At 45.3% G+C, this 26,388-nt stretch overlaps 1 protein-coding gene across 5 annotated transcripts in view; it reads left to right on the top strand.

The window, feature by feature from the left end:
- CUNH22orf23 (chromosome unknown C22orf23 homolog) overlaps positions 1–26,388 on the top strand; it is a 79,387-nt gene that overhangs the window by 14,880 nt on the left and 38,119 nt on the right. For 2 of the 5 annotated variants that reach the window (XM_089674251.1, XM_089674247.1), the window contains exons 1-3: positions 8,446–8,633; positions 17,511–17,607; positions 17,787–17,896. In XM_089674251.1, the coding sequence (XP_089530377.1) occupies positions 17,579–17,607; positions 17,787–17,896 (139 nt within the window). In that variant the 5' untranslated portion in view covers positions 8,446–8,633; positions 17,511–17,578. Of the gene's footprint in view, positions 1–8,445; positions 8,634–15,770; positions 15,890–17,510; positions 17,608–17,786; positions 17,897–26,388 lie in introns of those variants that run through there. The other 3 variants (XM_089674248.1, XM_089674250.1, XM_089674249.1) reach the window with 3 other exon arrangements.

Raw genomic sequence — 26,388 nt, 5'->3', positions numbered from 1 at the left:
CAAATCCCCCCCCCCCCCAATCACCCTTATTAGCTCAAATCCCCACCAACACCAAGAAAAAAAATTCCCCTGTAGTTATACTTCACCCCTCCTAGCACACATGCTCTTTACCCTCAAATGTTTCACCCTAGAACAAATCCTCTCCCCCAATCCCCCCTCTTAGCACAAATCCCCCCTCCCCCAAATCACCATGCATAGTACAACCTCCCCCAAATCCCCCCTCCTAGCACAAATCCCCCATCCTAGCACAACCCCTCCCAATCCCCCCTCCTATTATAATTCCTCCCAATCCCCCCTCCTAGTATAACTCCTCTCAATCCCCCCTCCTAACACAAATCCTCCCTCCTAGTACAACTCCTTTCATTCCCCCCTCCTAACACAAATCCCTCCTAGCACAACCCCTCCCAATCCCCTCTCTTAGCACAACCCCTCCCAATCCCCTCTCTTAGCACAACCCCTCCCAATCCCCTCTCCTAGCACAACCCCTCCCAATCCCCCCTCCTAGTACAACTCCTCCCAATCCCCCCTCCTAACACAAATCACCCCTCAAAGCACAACCTCCCCCCAATTCCCCCCTCCTAGCACAAATCTCCCCTCCAAATAAAAGATGGATGAAAGATTTGGCACTGGGAAACACTTTTTGATAAATAGTACATTTTATATACAACTACAGAGATCAGACCAGAATGAGGGACAAATGAGGAGGACAGAGGAGCAGGGAGACAGAAGGACAGAGAGACGGAGGGACAGGGGTACAGAGGGGTAGAAGGACGGAAGGACAGAGGGACAGAAGGACAGAGAGATGGAGGGACAGAGTGATGGGGACAGAGGGACAGGAGGACAGAAGGGCAGGGGGACAGAGGGAGAGACTGGCAGGGGGACAGAGGGGCAGGGGGACAGAGGGGCAGGGGGACAGAGGGGCAGGAGGACAGTGAGGCAGAAGGACAGAGGGGCAGGAGGACAGAAGGACAGGGGGACAGAGGGGTAGGGGGACAGAGAGACAGGGGGACAGAGGGGCAGGAGGACAGAGGGGCAGGAGGACAGAAGGGCAGGGGGACAGAGGGGCAAATGAGGACAGGACTTGTTCGGAATCGGTGACAGTTGGGAGGTATGAAGCATGCGTGGTGCGTTTTGCCGCAACTGCGGTGCTACTCGGGATTATGGGCTGAGGGTGATGATTTCTGCCCACGCTTAAAAATTGTGAATGTTTTTTGTTCATTTTATGTGTAGACCCAAAACAATTCGTCTTCTCCCGATGGAAGGCCAGAAGGTCGGACACCCCCAGATCCAGGCAGCTGGAATTCAAATGCAGCCAAAAACCGCATCCCTGCCCACTTGTACTGGCAAGATCTGTCTCCCATGAAGATCTGTCCCCCTGAAGCAACTGCTCATGTCACGGTTTTAGGCATAAGAAGCCGATCGCCGATCAACATCCGTAGCACAGAGCTGCCACAGTTAACCCCTTTTCTGCTGCACCGCTGTCTACACTTACTCACATCGCTGATCCCACGGATCACTAGCCACCGATGCTCCAGCAAGATGGATCAAAGATGCATATTGGGGAGCATCATGGATTGGAGAGAGGACAGTTACATGGGGGGGGGGGGTGACATGGGGAGTACAGTCACATGAGGGGAGGACAGTGACATGGGGAGGACACTAACGTGGGGGGGTCAGTGACATAAGGGGGGAAAAACATGCGGGGGACAGTGACATGAGGGGGGGGGAACTGACATGGGAGGACAGTCACATGTGGGGGGGAATGTCATGGGGATGACAGTGACATGTGGGGGGAGGACTGGGGGGGGGCCTGACATGGGGAGGACAGTGACATGTGATGGGTTCAGTGACATGGGGGGCCGTGACATGGGGAGGACAGTGACATGAGAGGGGGGAAGTGACATGGGGAGGACAGTGACGTGTGGGGGTCAGTGACATGGGGAGGACATTGACATGAGAGGGGGAAAGTGACATGGGGAGGACAGAGACGTGGGGAGGCCGTGACATGGGGAAGACACTAATCAAGAAAAACAGAAGATAAGTGAGCGCTTATGTGATAATATATAATAAGCAGCAGCTGTACACCCAAAAGGCACCGTATCAAACCTTCAATAGCATATATGTGAACAGGGAGGTGCAGCGCTGTATAACCAAACAAATAATAATTACACAATAGTGAACAGTGACTGTAAATTAGTAATGCCACTATATGGTGGCTCTAGGTGAAGAGAGTGAAAAACAGTCCAGTGAAGGAGTGCTCTTAAGATCCAGGGTGATCTTCAGACGTCCAATATACAGGACCATCGGGTGATAAAATATAAAGACTGCGCACTCACCAGATACGCAATCTTTATGCGCATTTGTGTAAAATTATCACTAGACCTCCTGTATCATCATCCTGGTCTGGTCAGATCTGGTCAGCATATCCCTCATGGCCCGGTAACTGGATGGATGCAGCTGTTCCGTAGACTTGGCCGGTTCTCACCAGAACTCAAATAAATAGAAAGGGCCACATAGTGTAATATCCTCAGGTATCTTTATTGAAGGCACAGGATAGCAGAAAATCCAACTTACAAAAAATACTGACCCAGGTATGAATCAAAGATGGCCGCCGGGGCCCCTCATGGCGCCGGCGGTGAAGCGTCCAACCTGCTGTAGCTATCCCTTTTTTTTTTTTTTTCTAACCCCTGAAACTGAGGCCCCATACAAGTATTAGGCTGTATTCATACTAGAGCAATTTGTAGGCCTGAAACTCCAAAAATGCACAAACTTCAAAAAAATAAGTTATTCTCTGTGGTGCCTGGTCGCACCGGATCACATGAACAGACCCCCATAGAGAAAAATTGATTTTTAAAAAAAAAAATATCTAGTGTGGCACTAAGCAAAATATAAATGTATGTATAATATATCCAATAAAGAAGAAAAAAAAAGTGCTCAATAGTGAACCACTGGCAGAAATTAAAGTGCAAATAAGTAGACATAGGTCAGTCCTTAGAATAAGGGGACTATTCCATATACTCTGATGAATAGTTGAAAATCTTCATTCCACTATAACCACCAAAGTGAGTGTTTCCCCACTGTGATGACAAATTGGAGGCTTACCAGATCCTTGGACCCCTTAATTATAGGGGGTCAATATATGCCTGATACAATTCCATCCAGACTCTTATGATTCAAGTCAGATCACTTGCATCATCCAAGGCTCCTCAAACTCTCCCGATCTTATGGGGTCTACTTAAAGGAAAAAGCACTCACCTGGGCATGATATCCACAAGATCCAAGTAGGGCCCGATCTAGTTACCTCATCTTGGGGTGCTGTGATAAAGTCAGGGGGAGCACAATGTCATCACTATCTGCAAGTCACTGACAGTTTCATGACCTGGGTAACACTAGTATGTATTAAGACATCATTAAATTACGATGATTAAACCGATCCTTATATCAAATTTCTCCTTTACATAGAGTTCCCATCAGAGTGCCCCCTTACATCAGATGCCAACAGAGTGTTTCCTTACTTCAACTGTCCCCATCAGTGTGCCTCCTTACATCAGGTATCCCTATCCAAGTGTCTCCTTACATATGATGCGTTATCGCCATCAGAGTGCCCCCCTCATCACATCAGGTGTCCCCCCCCCATAAGAGTGCCACCTTGCATCAGGTGTCTGCATTGAGAGTGCCCCCTTACATAGCTACAGCAGGTTGGACGCTTCACCGCCGGCGCCACGAGGGGCCCCGGCGGCCATCTTTGATTCATACCTGGGTCAGTATTTTTTGTAAGTTGGATTTTCTGCTATCCTGTGCCTTCAATAAAGATACCTGAGGATATTACACTATGTGGCCCTTTCTATTTATTTGAGTTCTGGTGAGAACCGGCCAAGTCTACGGAACAGCTGCATCCATCCAGTTACCGGGCCATGAGGGATATGCTGACCAGATCTGACCAGACCAGGATGATGATACAGGAGGTCTAGTGATAATTTTACACAAATGCGCATAAAGATTGCGTATCTGGTGAGTGCGCAGTCTTTATATTTTATCACCCGATGGTCCTGTATATTGGACGTCTGAAGATCACCCTGGATCTTAAGAGCACTCCTTCACTGGACTGTTTTTCACTCTCTTCACCTAGAGCCACCATATAGTGGCATTACTAATTTACAGTCACTGTTCACTATTGTGTAATTATTATTTGTTTGGTTATACAGCGCTGCACCTCCCTGTTCACACATATGGGGAAGACACTGACATGTGGGGGGGTTCAGTGACATGGGGGGACATAACATGTGGGGGGGCAGTGACATGCGGAGGACAGTGACATGGGGGGACTGACATGGGAGGACAGTGACATGAGGGGTGGGATGACATGCGGAGGACAGTGACATGTGGGGGGCCTGTGACATGAGGGGGAGACTGACATGGGAGGACAGTGACGTGGGGAGGACAGTGACATGAGGGGGGGAATGACATGGGGAGGACAGTGACGTGGGGAGGCCATGACATTTGGGGGGGTCAGTGACATGGGGAGGACAGTGACATGTGCTGGGGTCAGTGACATGGGGAGGACAGTGACATGTGGGGGGCCAGTGACATGAGGGGGGGACTGACATGGGAGGACAGTGACATGAGGGGGGGTCAGTGACATGGGGGGGCTGACATGGGGAGGGCAGTGACACTTTGGGAGGACAGTGACATGGGGGGGCAGTGGCATGGGGGGGCATGACATACGGAGGACAGTGACATGTGGGGGGGTCAGTGATATGAGGGGGGGGCTGACATGGGAAGACAGTGACATGTAGGGAGGACAGTGACATGAGGGGGTGGGATGACATGAGGAGGACAGTGACGTGGGGGCTGACATGGGGAGGACAGTGACATGTGGGGGGGGTCAGTGACATGGGGAGGAAAGTGACATGGGGGGGCAGTGGCATGGGGAGGACAGTGACATAGGGAGGACATTGACATAGGGAGGGCAGTGACGTGGGGGGGGGGGCTGACATGGGGAGGACAGTGACATGTGGGGGGGGTCAGTGACATGGGGAGGAAAGTGATATGGGGGGGGCAGTGGCATGGGGAGGACAGTGACATAGGGAGGACATTGACATAGGGAGGGCAGTGACGTGGGGGGGGGGGGCTGACATGGGGAGGACAGTGCAAAAAATGATGTGGCTCTAATACTATGTGAAACCCACAAGCATGAATACAAAATAGTAACAATATATGAAAAATAAAAATATGAATAAACAAATCATGCAAGGTGATAATAATGACAAGTGCCACTCACACGAACGTGTGTACAAATACAAAAAATGAAAGTGCCAAGAAAAAGTGGCACTTTTTCCTAATTGGATCTAAAGGTGATGTGAAAATAATGCCGTATAACAAGGAGTCCAAAGTAGGACTGCACATAAAAGTGCTAACCCCCCCCCCCCAAAAAAAATGCACTATGGCATAAATTTCCAAATCCACATAGAAACAATGTGACACACAGAACTAACATAGCGCACCTAATTGGTGCATGCGTGATAATAAACAACAAACAATCACATAAACGTGCATCAAAACACAGAAAAAAACGCATACCACTAAATGCATATATTGAACACAAATTGCATATGAAAAGTCTAGTGTGGTGAATAACACCTTAAATCTGTATAATAAACCCTTTGTGGGGGGGGGCTGACATGGGGGGGACAGTGCTGTGGGGGGCCCAGTGACACTTTGGGAGGACAATGACATGGGGGGCAGTGACATGGGGAGGACAGTGACATGGGGAGGACAGTGATGTGGGGGGGGGGGGAGCTGACATGGGGAGGACAGTGACATGGGGAGGACAGTGCAAAAAATGATGTGGCTCTAATACCATGTGAAACCCACAAGCGTGAATACAAAATAGTAACAATATATGAAAAATAAAAAATATGAATAAACAAATCATGCAAGGTGATAATGACAAGTGCCACTCACACGAACGTGTGTACAAATACAAAAAATGAAAGTGCCAAGAAAAAGTCCAAATGGGACCAATGAATCAATAGTGCCCAAAAAGATCCTAATTGGATCTAAAGGTGATGTGAAAATAATACCTTATGACAAGGAGTCCAAAGTAGGACTGCACATAAAAATGCACTATGGCATAAATTCCCAAATCCACATAGAAACAAACAATGTGACACAGAACATAACGCACCTAATTGGTGCATGCGTGATAATAAACAACAAATAATCACATAAACATGCATCAAAACACAGAAAAAACGCATACCACTAAATGCATATATTGAAGACAAATTGCAAATGAAAAGTCCAGTGTGGTGAATAACACCTTAAATCTGTATAATAAACCCTTTGTGGCGGCCAATCATTCCATCATGAAACATAAGTAAACACTTCCATAGTGTAATACCATTATTAAAGGAATATGGCGTCCAGACCGGAACTGCGTCACCACGTGCCGACGCAACGCAAGGTGGCACTTGTCATTATCACCTTGCATGATTTGTTTATTCATATTTTTTATTTTTCATATATTGTTACTATTTTGTATTCATGCTTGTGGGTTTCACATGGTATTGGCGACACATAATTTTTTGCACTTTCCTCCCCATGTCAGCCCCCCCCAAATGTCACTGTCCTCCCCATGTCACTGCCCGCCTCATGTCACTGTCCTCTCCATGTCAATGTCCTCCCCATGTCACTGTCCTTCCCATGTCAGGCCCCACCATGTCACTGACCCCCCCACGTCACTTTCCTCCCCATGTCATGGCCCCCCCCCCAATGCCACTGTACTCCCCATGTCAGGCCCTCCATGTCACTGCCCCCCTCATGTCACTGTCATCTCCATGTCAGTGCCCCCCCCATGTCACTGTCCTCCCCCATGTCAGACCCCCCCCCGGTCAATGCCCCCCAGGTCACTGTCCTCTCCATGTCATGGTCCCCCTCCAATGTCACTGTCCTCCCCATGCCACTGCCCCCCATGTCATTGTCCACCCAAAGTGTCACTGTCCTCCCCATGTCACTGCCCCCAAATGTCACTGTCCTCCCCATGTCAGGCCCCCCATGTCACTGCCCCCCCTCATGTCACTGTCCTCTCTATGTCACTGCCCCCCCTCGTGTCACTATCCTCCCCATGTCAGCCCCCCCCCAGGTCAATGCCCCCCCAAGTCACTGCCCTCCCCACGTCACTGACCCCCCCACATGTCAATGTCCTCCACATGTCATGGCCCCCCATGTCACTTCCCCCCCTCATGTCACTGTTCTCCCCATGTCACTGACCCCCCCAATGTCACTGTCCTCCCCATGTCACTGACCCCCCAAATGTCACTGTCCTCCCCATGTCACTGACCCCCCCACATGTCATGGCCCCCCATGTCACTTCCCCCCCTGATGTCACTGTTCTCCCCATGTCACTGACCCCCCAATGTCACTGTCCTCCCCAGGTCACAGCCCCCCCATATGTCACTGACCCCCCCAAATGTCACTGACCCCACCACATGTCACTGTCCTCCCCATGTCAGCCCCCCCAGTGTTCTCCCCCCACATGTCACTGTCCTCCCCACGCCATTCCCCCCTCATGTGACTGTCCTCCCATGTCACGGCCCCCCCATGTCATTGACCCCCACACATGTCACTCCCTCCACAGGTCACTGTCCTCCCCATGTCACTTCCCCCCCACATGTCACGGCCCCCCATGTCACTGACCCCACCACATGTCACTGTCCTCCCGTGTCACTGACCCCACCACATGTCACTGTCCTCCCCATGTCAGCCCCCCCCCTACTGTCCTCCCCCCACATGTCACTGTCCTCCCCATGTAATTTCTCCCCCATGTCACTGACCACATCACTGTCTCCCCCATGTCAAGCCCCCCCCCCCACGTCACTGTCCTCCCAACATGTCACAGCCCCCGTGTCACTGACCTCAGCACATGTCACTGTCCTCCCCATGTCATTCCCCCCCTCATGTCACTGTCCTCCCATGTCACTGACCCCATCACGTCACTGTCCTCCCCATGTCAGGCCCCCCCCCCCCCACATCACTGTCCTCCCATGTCATTCCCCCCTCCCCCTTCATGTCACTGCCCCACATGTCACTGTCCTCTGCATGTCATGCCCTCTTTATGTCACTGCCCCCCCCACGTTATGGCCCCCCATGTTACTGACCCCCCCACATTTCACTGTCCTACTCACATGTGACTGTACTCCCCATGTCACAATCCCCCCCCCACATCCCATGTAACTGTCCTCTCTCCGATCCATGATGCTCCCCTACACGCATCTTTGATGCATCTTGCTGGAGCATAGGCGGCTAGTGATCGGCGGGATTAGCGCTGCGAGTAAGTGTAGACAGCGGTGCAGCAGAACAGGGATTAACTGTGGCAGCTCTGTGCTACGGATGTTGATCGGCGATCGGCTTCTTATGCCTAAAACCATGACATGCGCAGTTGCTTCAGGGGACAGATCTTCATGGGAGACAGATCTTCTCCCTGGAGCAGGAAACGGAATACTGCAGCCTACTTTATGGGCCCGCCCACCTACAAACATTAATCCCGCCCTTGTCGTGTCTCTATGGAAACAGAAAACATCAGCCTGGGCTTATCTAATAGAGTTTACTGCGTACATTTCGGAGTAATAGAGGTATGAGCGGGCGAGGAGCACAATGCACACTTTTCTAGATGTTTCTATTCAGATCTCAATTGTTCGATACTGTTGGTGAATTTATAGATATGTAGTACATTTTGCAGTCGGTGTCCCCATAGATCGATACACATGACTGGAATAGTGTCATGAAATCTCAGGGCCCCTAGCATTATATTTGTGGGGCCCACAACACTTTCCTAATGTAGCCTTTACATTGCATCCTTCTGGAGAGTGTTTTGGTGAGCTACAGGCTGGAATCACCCCTATACCTTCTCCACCTGATGTGTCTTTCTGTAAAATCAATGGAAATGCATCAAAACGCATGTCAGTGTGCGTTAACTTGCATTGAGTGTTTTCAATGTGTGTTACAATTTAGGTTGCTTTTACACGCATAGTGATGGATTTGCCATCATAGGCCCCTTTCACACGAACGTTCCGATCAGGTCTGCCTGTGCGTTTTTCAGTCGGAACCTCCCTTCTCCTCTATGGAGCGAAAGGTGTAAACGAACATGTACATCCAATCCACCAAAAACAGACGGATGGGAATCCATTTCCCTTCCGTCCAGTGAATCGGATCAGAAGGCAGTAGGGTATAAATGGACAGGCACTCTGTTTACATGGAATCGCACACAGAGAAGAGCGAGCTACGTCTGTGTTCGCTCTGATTAAGTGGAGCGGACACAAACATGTCATCTGCCTGTTCAGAGGGGATCAGCAGGCAGGTCCGCGGCTGAGCAAGGGAGAGTCTGCCTCGTGTGAGTGGGGCCTATAAGCCCTGGTTCACACTGGATGCGACTTGGCATGCGATTTGCAAATTGCATGCCAAGTCACAAACTATTTGCAATTGGAGTAGTAATATCGGTGCGGTTCCGACTTGGCCGAAGCCACACCGATTTCAAAAGTAGTACATGCACTACTTTTTGTGCGATTTGCATACACATCTGTATCAGATGTCTTGCAAATCGCACCTGAAATCGGCAGGTCCCCCGACTTTGAAATCATGCGACTTCACTGTAAGTCACACGATTTCAAAGTTGGGCTTGATGTGAACGGAGGGTAAGTCTCCTTTTGATTTGCAACTGCCATGGTTCCGTAAATGTGATCCGTTATGACACCAGACATTTGATGGTTTAACAGTTTGGTTGAGAACACAAGCATATGTGACAGTTAGGATTCCCGACATTCTGGGAATGTAACTTTTTTTTAGGGCTCGCTCACACCTTGGTCTAGAAATGTCGGTTTTTCTGCACGTTCTGCAAGGGCACAACGAAATCAACAGTTCTCCTTGTGCCCTGTTCACACCACAACACTGGTATAACGTGCAGCTTTTTTCTGCACAGGAATCTGCAACGTGTATAGAACTCATTGTAGCGTGCATGAAAACTGATGTAAACTGATGTCTCTGCAAGTGAAATCTGCGCATCAGTTTTCATCAGTTTTTCTGCATGTATGGTGTGAATGAGGCCTTAAACCGTTAAATTGATGGGTTTATTTCCATTTTAATGCAGTCATTGAGATGCAATTCAATAGAGAAACACATCAAGCAATAACACAATGGTGTGAACCTAGTCTTAGCGTGTTTTAACTCATTTAATGTGTTTTAACATGTTAATGAGTGCAGTATAACCAAATATATACCAAAACACACTGAAATATGTGTATGAAAATATAGCTTTTTAAATATGGTTTTAATATGATACAAAGTTTCTTTTAGACACCACTATAGTTCTCTCTACAGTCATGTAAGAATCCCCCCTCTTGTCCCCTACATTATATTGGTGATTAGTGTAAATGCCCTGCTACATTGGTGAAACATGTGAAGAGTTTTATGTGGAGGGACTTTTGAGCTGTCCCTGAACATATAAAAGCTTTCCATTTTCTCGGGAGATCCCATTACACCACCTGATGATACACTTGGTGGACCCCCAAACAGCTTATAGAAAGGAGACCGTTGGGTACCAGTCTGTTGTACATATCCTCTTTTCCTTTTGGGCCGCCACACTAACATCTGAGCATATATTAGCTGTTAGCAGGGGTCTCCAAACTTTCAAAACAAAGAGCCAGTTTACTGCCCTTAAAAACTTTAGGGGGGCCGGACTGTGGGCAGTGGAAGTAAAAAATGCCCTGGAATTGAAGGGAGTAAATAATGCCGTGGGTTTGGTGGTCAGTGGGAGTAAAAAAAATATATCATTGGTGTTAGAGGAAGGAATAGTGCCCTACCGTTTGTGTCAGTGGAAGAATTAGTTCCCCATCTCTGGTGTCCGTGGGAGAAATAGTACCCTATGGTTGGTGTCATTTAGAAGAGTAGTGTTTTATCTTTGGTGTCAGTGGAAGGAATAGCCCCTCATATTGGCGGAAGTAATAGTACCCCAAGGGCCAGATAAAGGCAAGCAAAGGGCCACATCTGGCCTGTGTTTGAAGACCCCTGCTCTAGAGACTAGATATCTCTTTACATGTGCCCATGTGCCCTTGCTTCTTGTGGGTGGGGGCAGCACTCGGCGAAGAGACAGACAATATATGTACTTCCTTTAATGTACATGGCTGACAATTCTTAAATTTTGTACTCTTATATATCTACTCTCTTCCCTGAAGTAGAGATTATTGAAACATGTTGGTTATCTACACAGCTGTTGTCATGTCTTACACAAGATCTGTTGTTATTTGTAAGGTCATGTGGAATATAGAGTGTAGATATATACAGTTGCAAGAAAAAGTATGTGAACCCCTTGGGATTACGTGGAGTTTTGCATGAATTGGGCATAAAATGTGCTCTGAACGTCATCTAAGTCACAACAATAGAAGAACACAGTCTGCTGAACATAATACTACACAAACATTAGATGTTGCCATGGTTTAATTGCACATAACATGTAAACATTCACAGTGCAGGGAGGAAAAAGTATGTGAACCTTTGGACTTAAAAACTGGTTGACCCTCCTTTGGCAGCAATAACCTCAACCAAACGTTTCCTGTAGTTGCAGATCAGACCTGCACAACGATCTGGAGTAATTTTGGACCACTCCTCTTCACAAAACTGTTTCAGTGTAGCAATATTCTTGGGATGCCTGGTGTGAATCGCTCTCTTAAGGTCATGCCACAGCATTTCAATCGGGTTGAGGTCAGGACTCTGACTGGGCCACTCCAGAAGGCGTATTCTGTGCTGTTGCAGCCATTGTTTTGTTGAATTACTTGTATGCTTTGGGTCATTGTCCTGTTGCATCACCCATCCTCTGTGGAGCTTCAGATGGCAGACAGATGGTACGTTTTCCTGCAAAATGTCTTGATAAACTCTGGAATTAATTTTCCCATCAATGACAACAATCCGTCCAGGCCCTGAGGCAGCAAAGCAGCCCCAAACCATGATGCTCCCTCCGCCATGTTTTACAGTGGGGATGAGGTTTTGATGTTGGTGTGCTGTGCCTTTTTTTCTCCACACATGGTGTTGTGTGTTCTTCCCAAACAACTCAATCTTGGTTTCATCTGTCCACAGTATATTTTGCCAGTAGTGCTGTGGAACATCCAGGTGCTCTTTTGCAAACTTCAAACGTGCTGCAATATTCTTTTTGGACAGCAATGGCTTCCTCCGTGGTGTCCTCCTATGTACTCCATTCTTGTTTAATGTTTTCCTTATTGTAGATGTGTCAACAAAAATGTTAGCATGTGCCAGAGATTTCTGTAGGTCTTTAGCTAACACTCTGGGATTCTTCTTTACCTCATGCAGCATTCTGCGCTGTGCTCTTTCAGTCATTTTTACAGGACGACCACGCCTAGGGAGAGTAGCAATAGTGCTAAACTTTCTCCATTTGTAGACAGTCTGTCTTACCGTGGACACATGAACATCAAGGCTTTTGGAGATACTTTTGTAACCCTTTCCAGCTTCATGCAAGTCAACAATTCTTGATCGTAGGTCTTCTGAGAGCTCTTTTCTGCGAGGCATGGTTCCCATCAGACAGTGCTTCTTGAAACCAGTAAACCCAAAACAGGTGTGTGTTTCTTAAGGGCAGGACAGCTGTCAGCAACACATCCAATAACATCACACTGATTGGAGTCAAGGTTGGCTCACTCCTCGCTCCAATTAGCTCTGGGAGAAGTCATTAAGCTAGGGTCTCACATACTTTTTCCTCCCTGCACTGTGAATGTTTACATGTTATGTGCAATTAAACCATGGCAACATCTAATGTTTGTGTAGTATTATGTTCAGCAGACTGTGTTCTTCTATTGTTGTGACTTAGATGACGTCCAGAGCACATTTTATGCCCAATTCATGCAAAACTCCACGTAATCCCAAGGGGTTCACATACTTTTTCTTGCAACTGTATGTACAATTCTATGAGGATTGAGCAATTTTTGCCAGCCCTAAAGCGCTTTATTCTGTTTTATAGGATTTTGTACAATAAACTTTGATGATTTTTTCATTGTATGGATACTAGTTTATCTGTGTATGAGCCTTAAAACTTCTTCCACATATAGCTCTTGACATGTTTCATGAATACTAGGGGATGATGGTGTAGTAAAATTAGGTGTATTTCCTCCATTCTTGCTTTACATTAGTGGTCAGGAAGGATCTTTTTACATTGATGGTCAGTGGGGAAGGGATCTCTTACCTTGTTGGTCTGTGAAGTAGGGCCCCCTTACCTTGGTATCCAGTGGAAAAGGCACCTCTTACCTCGGTGGCCATTAGTGAAGGGACTTCTTACATTGGTGGTCAGTAGGGAAGGGTCCTCTTACCCTGGTGGAGAATGGTCCCCTTTTATTGGTGGTCAGTGTAAACGTGCCCCCGTACATTAGTGGTCAGCTCCAAGGTTGAAATAATTATGAGCATCGGCATACCCAATAGTTGCCTGAGAGAGAGCAGTAAGGTGAGGCACTGTTGTACTTGGCAGAAGAAAGATCTGCTAAGTGATGTTGGCCACTTCCCTAATTGGAACTGTGTGGGACAGGAGAAGATATCACTGCCCACCAAATATTGTGTGGCATTTTGGAACCTCCCAAGCTTTACCTGTCCAACAGACTGGACAAGTAGAGAAAGTTGACTACTGTGACTGCCACCTGGGCTGCTGAATGAAACTACTGAACTTGTATATTTATAGGCGCACAAAGCTTACCTCCAAACTCCTTACATACTACATCATAGGGTTTCCACATATTCATCAATTTTATTCAAAAGAAATACTAATTTAGTGTATGAACCCATAGAAACCTACCAGCATTTATTTCACTGAGGTTGGTCCAGAACATGAGGATTCTAAATTTTTTTGCTACAAGTTAGCACTTTGTACCTTGGACTGCTAACTAAATAGGCTACATAAAGTATTCCCCAAGAACTGAAACCACTGGTCGAACTGAAAACACTGGTTATTGTATGTATGCAGAAATCATGCACAGATTGCTTGCTAGAGAATGTTGGCAACCCTACATACTGATGACAGAGGCAGAACATGTGTAGACACGTCCTCGTGTCCCCATTCTTCGGTCACTAATGGTATTTTGAACCGATCTATTGTACACACAAAGCTTTTTTTTTTCTAAATAATAAGGTAGTATTGGAGATCCATAGGTACCAAGTACCTTTTAAAGCTGAGCTTCAAGTTATTGCTAAGTACTTCAACTTGGACAGCTGTTTCTGCTGCCACAGGTTTTGTATATCTTTCAATCCAGTGCTGCGAATTAAACAGCCTACTCAGTGAGCACAGCCATAAGAAGAAGATACTGGTGACATTAAGGACGATAGCCACCTTCAATCTGCTGCTGCCCCATGGTACCTCAGCCTTGACTTGCTGTGTGTGCAGTCAATAAACATGAAAATCAGCTGATACATGTTAAACTCGTGCTATTGTTTTCAGTAACGTCTCCAAATACTGCAGATGTCACCATGGACTGTTTATTCAGAGAGCACTGCCAAGTTGGTGGCCTCACTTTTTTCTTCTGAAATGATAGAAGTTACAGCCAGATCACCTCCCTACCCTAAGCCTCTTATTGGACAGTGTATGAACAGCAACAGATACATAAGCTCATCCCTCTACTCTAGACCTCAGCCAACATATTCCTTTCTAGCCTCAATGCACTGCAGCACACCTGATTTGCTCCAAGTATTTCCTCCAAGTCTGTGAACTGAGTCTGGGTTTTTCTCTCCTGTGACTCCTGTCACTTTTTACATTTTGTGTGTCTGTGTGTGGTTTTGCCAGCACAGGCCTGTCATATTCACAGAGATAAATGAACGAATAAGCTACAAGCCCAGTCTGCTACCATGGTAGAGGGACTCGTATTTATCAAAGGAACACAAGTGCAGTAATCACTGCAATTATAGTCTATGAACACTTCCTGCAGCCCTGCAACCAAAGATCTGTGCCCCGATTTGAACCAGTAGCTGCACATTTTTTTCCTGGAAATATGAGAGCATTTATTTATAAAAAGGTTGACCTTTGTACATAAATCCAAATATATTGCTGCATATGCTTCTGTAAAGTTTAATTGTTTTTATATGCTTGCTATATTTTTAGCTGGTCATCTTATCAGTAAGGCATTTTCCTATGACATTGACACTCTTTTATGCCTTCCAGAGGCAGCCATGTCAATACAAAGTAGCTTGATTTGCTCTACTGAAGTCATTGCAGAAACAGTAGAGGGCGCACACATCCCCAGAAACATCATCCAGAGTATAGAGGATAAGCATGGAGCAGGGAGAGATATGAATGAAGGCAATTTTATTTTTAATGTACATTCAAAAAATAATGCAGTCCTGCTTTACAAAACTGACAGTTCTTGTGTGACTTTAGTTCCAACGTAATGTATTTTTTATGAATACATAACTGCATTAACTAGTGTTTTTTTATTTTGTATGGAGTTCAAATGGTTCTAAAGTCAAACATTTTTTTACTTTAATGCATTACCTGTATTAAGGTAAAAAAAATCCTTCCACTTGCTGTTTCTTCCTCTCCCCCCCCCCCTTTTTGCCTGTTTGCAGCAGCGTTGGTCTCTGTTTCTCCACTCACAGGACAAGATTGAGAGCAGCGGGAGTCATTGGCTCCTGCTGCTGTCTGTCAAATCGTGTAAGGAGGGAGCAGGAGCAGGGCCGAGCCATACTGTGTGTGTCTGTGAATGCACACAGCCCAACTTGGGAGTGCGCCCCTGCTTGTGCCAACATAGCAAGTGGCTTGCTATGGTAGAACACACAGAAAATGAGGAGTGTGGAGCACCGGAGGGGGGACCCTAGAAGATGGAGAAAATGGATCATATATTCTTGCACAAGGCAGGTAAGTATAAACCTCTTTTTTACTTTATGGGAAAAAGATGAAACGGTTTGTAAATTCTAACAGTGAATTTACAGTGCATAGTTACATAGTTAATCCAGTTCAACCAACATATAAAAAAACACACACAAACAGAAAACCTCTAGAAACACTATCCAATACCCACAGGTGATCCAGAGGAAGGCAAATAACCCCAATAAAGCATGATCCAATTTGCTCCTGTAGGGGAAAACATTTCTTCCTGATCCCCCGAGAGGCAATCGGATATTCCCTGGATCAACTTTACCTATAAATATTAGTATCCAGTTATATTTTGTGTATCTAGGAAAGAATCCCGGCCTTTCTTAAAACATTCTACTGAGCTGGCCAGAACCAACTCATACTGTGAAGAAACCTTTCCATATTTGGAGATTAAATCTCTTTTCCTGAACTGTTATTTTTTATTCCCTTTTTATCTGCTAAATATATCATTAAACGTGTTTTTGTTATATCTGTTTATTAAGCACAAAAATACCTGTATATCCTTCATTGTCAGTTGATAACTTTCTCTGTCTGTGCTACTCTCTTATTAGTTACATTATTCATGGGCATCTCTGAAAACTACAGAGTCCCTCCTCTCTTTGGTATGAAGAAGAGTAGAGGGAAAAGGTCAGTGTAGTCCTGTTCTAGGATGACAACACTATTTCTCAATAAATACAGTGTGGTGAGTGAGCATTGTAACCCTAGAGTAGGAAGTGTGTTACTGGCAGGATAACCAGATATAAATAAAGGGGAAAAAAATGAAAACTAACACAGCCACATAATATCTAAAGACTGGTAAGCTGGAATATTTTACATTTGTGTTCTTGAGTTTAATGAAAAATAAAGCTACACGTGTTCAATGCTCAGTGATTTACAGCCACTCTATAATACAATGAACATTTTTTTCCCCATACACCATCAATATCTACAAATGATGAGGGGAAAAGGGGTAAGCCCTGACCTTCCAGAAGGTTTCTTGTATGTGTTTTACAGGACCATAAGTTAGTATGTTCAGTTACAGGTCTTCAGTCTCTGACTTCAGATTTAGTCCTCATGCACACTGGAAAATTTACAGTTGTTTTTGGCGGGTTTTTTTCTACAGCCAGTAAACTCCCCAGCATGTTATCCTATGTGTCCATGTACACATAGACTGTAGTCAGCGTTTTTTGGCTGGAACAAAACCCAGAACCAGTGGGTTTCTAGAGGAGTTTTTTAGCTGTAAAAACACTCTAACGCTGAAAAACACGGTAAAACGCAGCAAAGTGGCGTTTGTGGACTTTTTTTTGTAAAAAAAACACTAAAACTGCAAAAAAAGCAGCAAAACATTAATGCAAAAATGCTGAAAAACTCATGTTTTTAACGTGACTTTACACAGCTAACGTTACCAGTGTTATTAAAACGCCCAGTGCACATGGGGACTTAGTGGCAGTGTTGATGTGATGAGTGGTAACGTCTCAGATGTTCTTAATATATTTTTCTCTTCTTTTGTGATGTTTTATTTTTATATATATATATATAATTTAAAAAAATTACACTTTTTATTTCTTATTTTCTTTGTTGCTTGTCTTTCCGTCTTTCCTTTCTCACAATTCCCCACGACTAGCTCTGAAAAACACCAGTACTTCAAAATATGGTGGAGCTCTGTTACTCTGGGTGACCCAGGGCTTTTGTATGGGTCTGATACTGAATGAGTGTGTAAGGTAGGTTCATGCACTTTATAGTGCTGCTATGCAACTCAACTATTACTATTTCAACTATTGCCGAATAATAGCAGTATATTAGTATAGAAAAAGTACAGGTTCACTGTTAGCAAACAGGCTGCAACATGTCGTTTGAAGATTAAAGAACTAATATATTTCCTGTGTTCTGCTTTTCACAGCTTCACTATGTCAAGGCAGGGTGGGAATGTTCAAGTTCCATTCGGTGCTGGTTTCTGGAACAGTCCAAAACCAGCTCAGTACAGCAAAGAAACTCAGGACCTGCTGAAAGGTGATGTTACATGTATAGTAAATGATTGTTAATATCATTGTTGCTGGGACTAAACTTCATTCTTAAAGCAGTGTCACCTATAATTTTGTATTTACTATCCTCTTTTAACGTAAGCATTGGGAAGGACATAAGATAACCTGAAGGACTTTCAAAACTCCATAGAGATGTATAATCATCAGCATTACTTTTCACTGCCAGTGCTACCTAGCTTTGTGCATTATTCCCAATAAGTGCATACACCCATCCAGTGATAGCACAACCACTATTACTGGATGAGTGTATGCACAGATTGGGAAGAGTATTTATTGCAGCACTGGGATTATGTCATCAGTATCCGATAGGAGCATACCAGCTGTGGGTTTGTGATATCAATTTGTAAAAGGAGGCAACTTGGAGATTGGATTTATTACACTTTTGGATTTTTGCATGGACATTAATACAGTTTAAATTTATGCACGTCTGTTTATTTTTGTTTTCATGTTGTATTAGCAATTTTATGTGATTGATTTAAAGACAGCAGTGCAGCACAGTTTTTGCTAAAATCTGTAGAATTTCAAAGTAGAAGTAGAATGTATGCATTATATTACACTCCCTCTATAATGCTACTTTAACACTGATCCACAGCAAAAACAAGTATGCGTTTTTGCTGCATTTTTACTACGTCTTTACCATGTTTTTGGTGCATTTTTAAAAGGACATGTGACTCAAAACCGCATCGCATTTGTGTGTTCTTGATGTGTTTTCTATTGATTTCAATGAAGAGATGCATTTTTAGGGTGTTTTTTTTTTTTACTGCACAAAACTTGCACCAAAAATGCAACAAGCAGGACCCGCAACAGAGCAGTGTGGAGAATTCCATGGCAATACATGGTCACACGTTTTTCTTCTTTTTTTTTTTTTTTTTTTTACGCATAAGTGGAAGAAAAATGGATCATTGTGAAAGCAGCTTAAGGCTCTATGCACACTAGCATTTTTTTAAGCTCCTAGAAGCTATTATCAGCATATTTTTTCAGCTCCTAGAAGCTAAATGGTGTTAAACTAGGTGTCCATGCACACTACTTTAGGCTATTAGCATTTTTTGAGCTTCAACATCTAGGAGCAGAGTAGATGTAGAGTTTTTGGGGCGTTTTTCCAGCAGAAAAAAACTCTAAATGCTGCTAAACCCTACAAAAACACTCCCTAACAGCTTTTTTCCAGCTATTTTTCTACATGTACTGTAAAAACTCTAATAAAATGCTAATGCTCCCAAACTCTCCAAAATGCCTCTAAACGCTACTTAAATGTTACTGAAAGACGCTATTACCAGCGTTTGTTATCCAGTGTTTTTTTCCAGCGTTTCTTGAGCTTGAAAAAAACCGCTAGTGCGCATGGAACATAAATGGTTATCGACATCAAGAAGGCTCCACAAACACAATATGCACTGAAAACATGGGATATGATTCTGTGAAGTTACTTTAATGAAAATATTTTATTCATCCCTTAAAGAATTTATAAACCCAATATTTGATATTCCTGATATGTGCCTGCTGTACCATGTACTTGTATGAAAAAGTATCCTGTTCTCTTTGCATTACTTTCTTTGTGTGAAAGCCCTGCTGTTCCTGTCAGATCCTCTGCTTTTCTATGAAAAACTTACCACACTAGGCATGAGAGCACAGCATGGTCAGTTTTTTGCCTGTGCTGGGAGCTAATCCATTGATCAGGCGTATGCTGACATACCCCCACTGTACAGCCATTGAATTAGCTTTTCACTTTCCATAAATTTTTATTGAAAACATTTTGGATTTTAGAAGAAACAATTGCAACCACTATCATGTGTACAGCCTACAATATCAAAAGCCAACATATTAACCACTTGCCCTCCTGAGGATTTACCCCCCTTCCTGACCAGGCCATTTTTTGTGTTACGGTGCTGCGTTACTTTAACTTAAAATTGTGTGGTCATGCAACATCTGTGCTTCACTGTAATCACACTTCTTTGCATGGCTGTGCTGTGCACAGCTATCCAAAGCAGTGTGCACGAGCTTATAGGGAGTAGAACTGTATTTTTTACATACACTTCTCCTCCCTGTCGGAGATGCTCGGCACTCACTGGGCGCCGACAAGTAATCACCGGGCGGGACCAGGTAGTTGACAGCCGCGAACGGCGGGTGGGTAGGGCGCGCGTGCGCCCCCTACCTGGAAGTGCAAAATCACGTATATATATGTGATTTTGTGCACCCGTGCCACCCTGTAGCAGTATGCTATAGGGTGGCCGAGAAGCGGTTAAAAGCGGTCATGCACAGAAGAACAAAACTGAAACTACTGACAAAGTACATGGTATGTCAAAAAGTACATATTTTGTCGATTGATCAACGTGTGAAACTAATGAGGATCCACACGTCTATTGCCTGATATTAGACATTCGTAAGAGGAATTAATATATGAAATACATAAAGTATATAATAAAACCAAGAAATACATGAAACAAACCGCAAATTGTCCCTGCAGGAGAGCCGGAAAAAACAAAAGAAAGAGAAAAAAAAGCGAGCATTAAGCAAAAGACGGACGTCAAAAGCGCTCAAGCACGGGCTATGGAGCCTCTGTAATTATAGCAATGTAAAACTGCTTATTGGTATAGAAAGATGGGCATGTTGGATCCAAGGAGTCCATGTTTTAAGAAATCTCTCATGAGTATCGGAAAGAATGCTGGAGAGATTTTCATTAAGGAGGAAGAAGTCTAGGCGGTGGTGTACTTCTGTAAAAGGTATGACCTGTTGTTTCCAAGCTTTCGCTATGGTTTTTTTTGCCGCCAATAGTACATATATGGCCAGCTTAAATTGGTGTTTAGTGAGGCCCGGGGGTTTCAGGTGTAGAAGGACATGCCACGGGTCCCATGGGAAGGGACAGGTTAATAATGAATGTAGGAGTTTAAGGACCTTTGTCCAGAACTGAGAGAGCATAGAGCATGTCCACCATATACAGTCATGGCCGAAATTGTTGGCACCCTTGATATTTTTCCTGAAAATCAAGTATTTCACACAAAAAAGGTATTGCATTAACACATGTTTTGCTATACACATGTTTATTCCCTTTGTATGTATTGGAACAAATATAAAACAGAGGCAGAAAAGCAAATATGACATAATGTCACACAAAACCCCAAAAATGGGCTGGACAAAAGTATTGGCACCCTTAACTTAATATTTGGTTGCACACCCTTTGGAAAACATAACTGAAATCAGTCGCTTCCTATAACCATCAATAAGCTTCTGACACCTCTCACCCGGAATTTTGGACCACTCTTCCTTTGCAAACAGCTCCAGGTCTCTCTTATTGGAAGGACACCTTTTCCCAACAGCAATTTTAAGATCTCTCCACAGGTGTTCAATGGGATTTAGATCTGGGCTCATTGCTGGCCACTTCAGAACTCTCCAGCGCTTCTTTGCCATCCATTTCTGAGTGCTTTTTGACGTATGTTTGGGGTCATTGTCCTGCTGGAAGACCCAGGATCTTGGACGCAAACCCAGCTTTCTGACACTGGGCCCTACAGTGCGACCCAAAATCCTTTGGTAATCCTCAGATTTCATGATGCCTTGCACACAGTCAAGGCACCCAGTGCCAGAGGCAGCAAAACAACCCCAAAACATCATTGAACCTCCACCATATTTTACCGTAGGTACTGTGTTTTGTTCTTTGTAGGCCTCATTCCGTTTTCGGTAAACAGTAGAATGATGTGCTTTACCGAAAAGCTCTATCTTGGTCTCATCTGTCCACAAGACGTTTTCCCAGAAGGCTTTTGGCTTACTCAAGTACATTTTGGCAAACTGTAGTCTTGCTTTTTTATGTCTCTGTGTCAGCAGTGGGGTCCTCCTGGGTCTCCTGCCATAGCGTTTCATTTCATTTAAATGTCGACGGATAGTTCGCGCTGACACTGATGCTCCCTGAGCCTGCAGGACAGCTTGAATGTCTTTGGAACATGTTTGGGGCTGCTTATCCACCATCCGGACTATTCTGCGTTGCAATCTTTCATCAATTTTCCTCATCCGTCCACGACCAGGGAGATTAGCTACAGTGCCATGGGTTGCAAACTTCTTGATAATGTTGCGCACTGTGGACAAAGGCAAATCTAGTTCTCTGGAGATGGACTTGTAACCTTGAGATTGTTGATATTTTGCCACAATTTTGGTTCTCAGGTCCTCAGACAGTTCTCGTCTCCTCTTTCTGTTGTCCATGCTTAGTGTGGCACAGACAGACACACAATGCAAAGGTTAAGTGAACGTCTCTCCTTTTTATCTGCTTTCAGGTGTGATTTCTATATTGCCCACACCTGTTACTTGCCCCAGGTGAGTTTACAGGAGCATCACATGCTTGTAACATTCTTATTTATCCGCAGTTGTGAAAGGGTGCCAATACTTTTGTCCAGCCCATTTTTGGAGGTTTGTGTGACATTATGTCGAATTTGCTTTCTTTCCTCCCTTTTTTTGTTTTGTCCCAATACACACAAAGGGAATAAACATGTGTATAGCAAAACATGTGTTAATGCAATACGTTTCGTGAGAAATACATGATTTCCTGGAGAAATATCAAGGGTGCCAACAATTTCGGCCATGACTGTATGTAGGATGTCTCCTGCATTAGCGCATCTTCAGAAACAGGTGTCGGGGGCAGATGGAAAAAGGTGCTCCAGATGGGACGGGACCGGTACCACCTTGTAAAAGTTTTAAAAGCTGATGTGATAGAATGTTGATGGAACAGAAAGTTAAGGTTGTCCATTTTTGTGACCAGCAACCCATGTCTTAGGTGCTTTTAAGGTCTTTTTGCCATATGGAAACGTAAGTGTGATTGTTGGGATTTTTAAGGTTATTCAACTGTGAGTAAAAGGATAGATATAAGTTTGGGGGAGAAGGGCGTTCGTTGACAAATGTGTTCGAACAAGGACAGTTGGGTCGTCTGATCCTTGTCAATGAGCACTGATGTCATCCCCTGTTTGATTTGTAGAAATCGGAAGAGTTCAGTGTGAGGAGCTTGGTATTTGTCTCTTATTTCTGCCCAGATGTAGATAGAACGGCCAGTGAGGAATGAGTGGACACAATGAAGTTTGTGGGAAACCCACCAGTGGAAGTGTTATGGACCACCTGGTGTACTCTAGCAGTCCACAGGACAGGATTCCCCAGGGCGCGGAGTCTAAGCCCCAGTCCGCTTGTTCACCAGAGCCCCTGATGGTGAGGATGGGCTGGGAGCAGACAGTGACCAGGTCGCGGCCCCTGAGTACACCCACCTGAGGTAGAAGAATCACCAGAGGTAATGGCAGGTGGAGAGCCTGGTGTGAAGAGGCAGACAGGTCTGGAGAATAGCAGCTAATCCGTGTGGGTCGGATGGATGGCTGAGCAATAGCGTGGTCAGATGGGTCGGTAACGGGCGGACAGCGTGGTACAAGACAGCAGGCACAGAGGAATCAGGTCACTCGCCGGGTCTGGTAACAGAAGTTCAGATCAGAAGGGATATCCAGAAGAGTAGTCAAACGAGCCACAGGGTCAGGGCAGGAGAATATCAGCAAGGTCAGGTTCAAGCAATGGTCAGCAACAGTCAGGAATCAACTCACAGATCACAGGAACAAGATCTGACTATACGGCAACTTGTGTCTGTGCAGGGCTGGTTTAAGTAGCCCGCCCTGCGCCTGACAGGCGCAGCCTAGGTCCTAGTGCCTGCCCAGCGCCGTCATAGGTGACGGGTGCGCCTGGGTCCTAGTGCCCTGCTGCCTGCATGTTTTGACAGACACCTACGCATGTGCAGACCCATGCATCGCAATGGTCCCTGACAGGAAGGCTCTAGGAGACTCAAGGCCAGGAGGAAACAGGGGGTTGCCCAAGAGAGGGAGAAGTGGTGGATGAGGGGAGATTAGACCACTGGAATATTTGGTGGAGTCCCATAATCACAGCGAATGAGCCATTAGGGGGCTGATGGTTGAGGCCCTAGATCTTGGAGGAAGCCATAAAAGTGAGTGGGGGGAAACCGGAAGACAGGAGAGTGCTTCCAAGGTGACCCATGTACAGTTGTGTCCAAAATTATTCAACCCCCACTGAAATTGAGTGTTTTGGCCAGTTTGACATTGCTTTTGATCATTCAGTCATCTTGCTTACATTTACATTAAAGAGGCACTTGTAGGTCAGACAAATATAACATAACAGTTATAATGAAATAACCACAAATGTCTTTTCTGTGCTCACAGCATTATCAGTTTTATTCAACCCCCAAGTGACATTCAATCTTAGTACTTAGTACAGCATCCTTTTACAGTTATAACAGCTTTTAAACGTGAAGCATAGCTTGACACAAGTGTCTTGCAGCGATCTACGGGTATCTTCGCCCATTCTTCATGGGCAAAGGCCTCCAGTTCAGTCACATTCTTAGGCTTGCGCACTGCAACTGCTTTCTTTAAGTCCCACCAGAGGTTCTCAATCGGATTTAAGTCTGGTGACTGCGATGGCCACTCCAAAATGTTCCAGCCTTTCCTCTGCAACCATGCTCTAGTGGACTTGGAGGTATGCTTGGGATCATTGTCCTGTTGAAAGGTCCAACGTCTCCCAAGCCTCAGGTGTGTGACGGACTGCATCACGTTTCCATCCAATATCTCCTGGTACTGAAGAGAATTCATGGTACCTTGCACACGCTGAAGCTTCCCTGTACCTGCAGAAGCAAAACAGCCCCAAAGCATGATTGACCCTCCACCATGCTTCACAGTAGGCAAGGTGTTCTTTTCATCATAGGCCTTGTTCTTCCTCCTCCAAACATAGCGTTGATCCATGGGCCCAAACAGTTCTAATTTTGTTTCATCAGTCCACAGAACACTATCCCACAACTTTTGTGGTTTGTCCACATGGCTTTTGGCATACTGCAGTCGACTCTTCTTATTCTTTGGAGACAGCAAGGGGGTACGCCTGGGAGTTCTGGCACGGAGGCCTTCATTACGCAGTGTGCGTCTTATTGTCTGGGCTGAAACTTCTGTACCCACATCTGACAAATCTTTTCTCAGTTCCTCAGCAGTCACACGGGGACTTCTCTCCACTCTACGCTTCAGGTAGCGCACAGCAGTCGAAGTCAGCATCTTCTTTCTGCCACGACCAGGTAGCGTTTCAACAGTGCCCTTTGCCTTGAATTTGCGAATGATGCTTCCTAAGGTGTCTCTTGGTATGTTTAACATCTTTGCAATCTTCTTATAGCCATTGCCCTTCCTGTGAAGAGAAATCACCTCTTCTCTTGTCTTCCTGGACCATTCTCTTGCCTTCACCATGTTTGTAACCACACCAGTAAATGTCTAGAAGGAGCTGAGTATCACAGTCATTTTAAAGCTGCCTAATTGGTGCTTATTATGCTTGATTGCTGCTCGGTGACATCCACAGGTGTTTTCAATACCTGATGGAAAGCACCTGTATGAACCTCTGTTCTTCAGAGTGGTAGTCTTTAAGGGGTTGAATAATTGTGGCAATGAAGAAACCACATAAGAACCATTTACTACTGTATTACATAAACAATTGATGTCATTTTAGTTGCATTTGGGTAGTTACAACGTCCTTGTAGGATTTGATTCTGAATACAATTCCAAATGTACACTATAGTCCCTAAACCCCTTTACAGCATTGGGGGTTGAATAATTTTGGACACAACTGTAGGTGCTTGTTGTGCAGTGTATAGAGAGGTCAAAGATGCAATTTGAGCTGCCACATAGTACTTGGAACAGTTGGGAACTCCTAAACCCCCTTGTTTCCTATGTATGAGCATGGTGTGTTTGGTAATTCAAGGTTGCTTGTTAGTCCAGATAGATTTTAGAACATAATTTTGAAATTACTTTAGGGCATAAGAAGGAATGGGGATGGGGAGGATGCAGAATAAGTATAAAAGCTTTGGATGAATAGTCATCTTTACTGCGTTGATTCTGCCAATCCACAAGAGGGGTTGGCGAGTGTCAGGGATCCTACAGCGGTAGCCTCTAGCACTCCACAGACCGGATTCCCCCAAGGCGCGGAATCTAAGTCCCTACCTGTTTGTTCACCAGGGCCCCTGATGGTGGGGATGGACTTGGAGCAGGCCGAAACCATGTTGCGGCCCCTGAGTTCACCCAGCTGTGGTAGAAGCACCGTTGGAGGTGTATAGCAGGTGAGAGTCTGATGTTAGGAGGTCACAAGAGCAGCGTCAGGCAGGCCGGGTCGGTAACAGTGGTGGCGGCGTGGTACAAAATCAGCAGGCAGAGGAATAAACAGGTCACAAGCCGGGTTCGTTAACAGGAGATCAGAACGTGCAGGGTTAAGCAGGAGAATGGTCAGACAAGCCAGGGATCAGAACAGGAGACAGACAGCAAATCAGGGTGAGGCAGGGTCGGCAACAAGACAATCTACTAAACAGGAACTTCAGGAAACAGGTAAGACCATACGGCACTTGAGCATTGCAAGAGCTGGGTTTAAATAGCCCGCCCGACTCCTAACAGGCGCTCCTGGGTCCTAGTGCCTGCCCGG

This window comes from Staurois parvus, unplaced genomic scaffold, assembly GCF_062004578.1.
Source record: "Staurois parvus isolate SC_StPar_1 unplaced genomic scaffold, SC_StPar_1.0 ptg000149l, whole genome shotgun sequence".
In the NCBI taxonomy this organism is placed as follows: Eukaryota; Metazoa; Chordata; class Amphibia; order Anura; family Ranidae; genus Staurois; species Staurois parvus.
The sequence above is the reverse complement of the archived record's forward strand: the minus strand, read 5'-3'. Positions and strand labels throughout refer to the sequence as shown.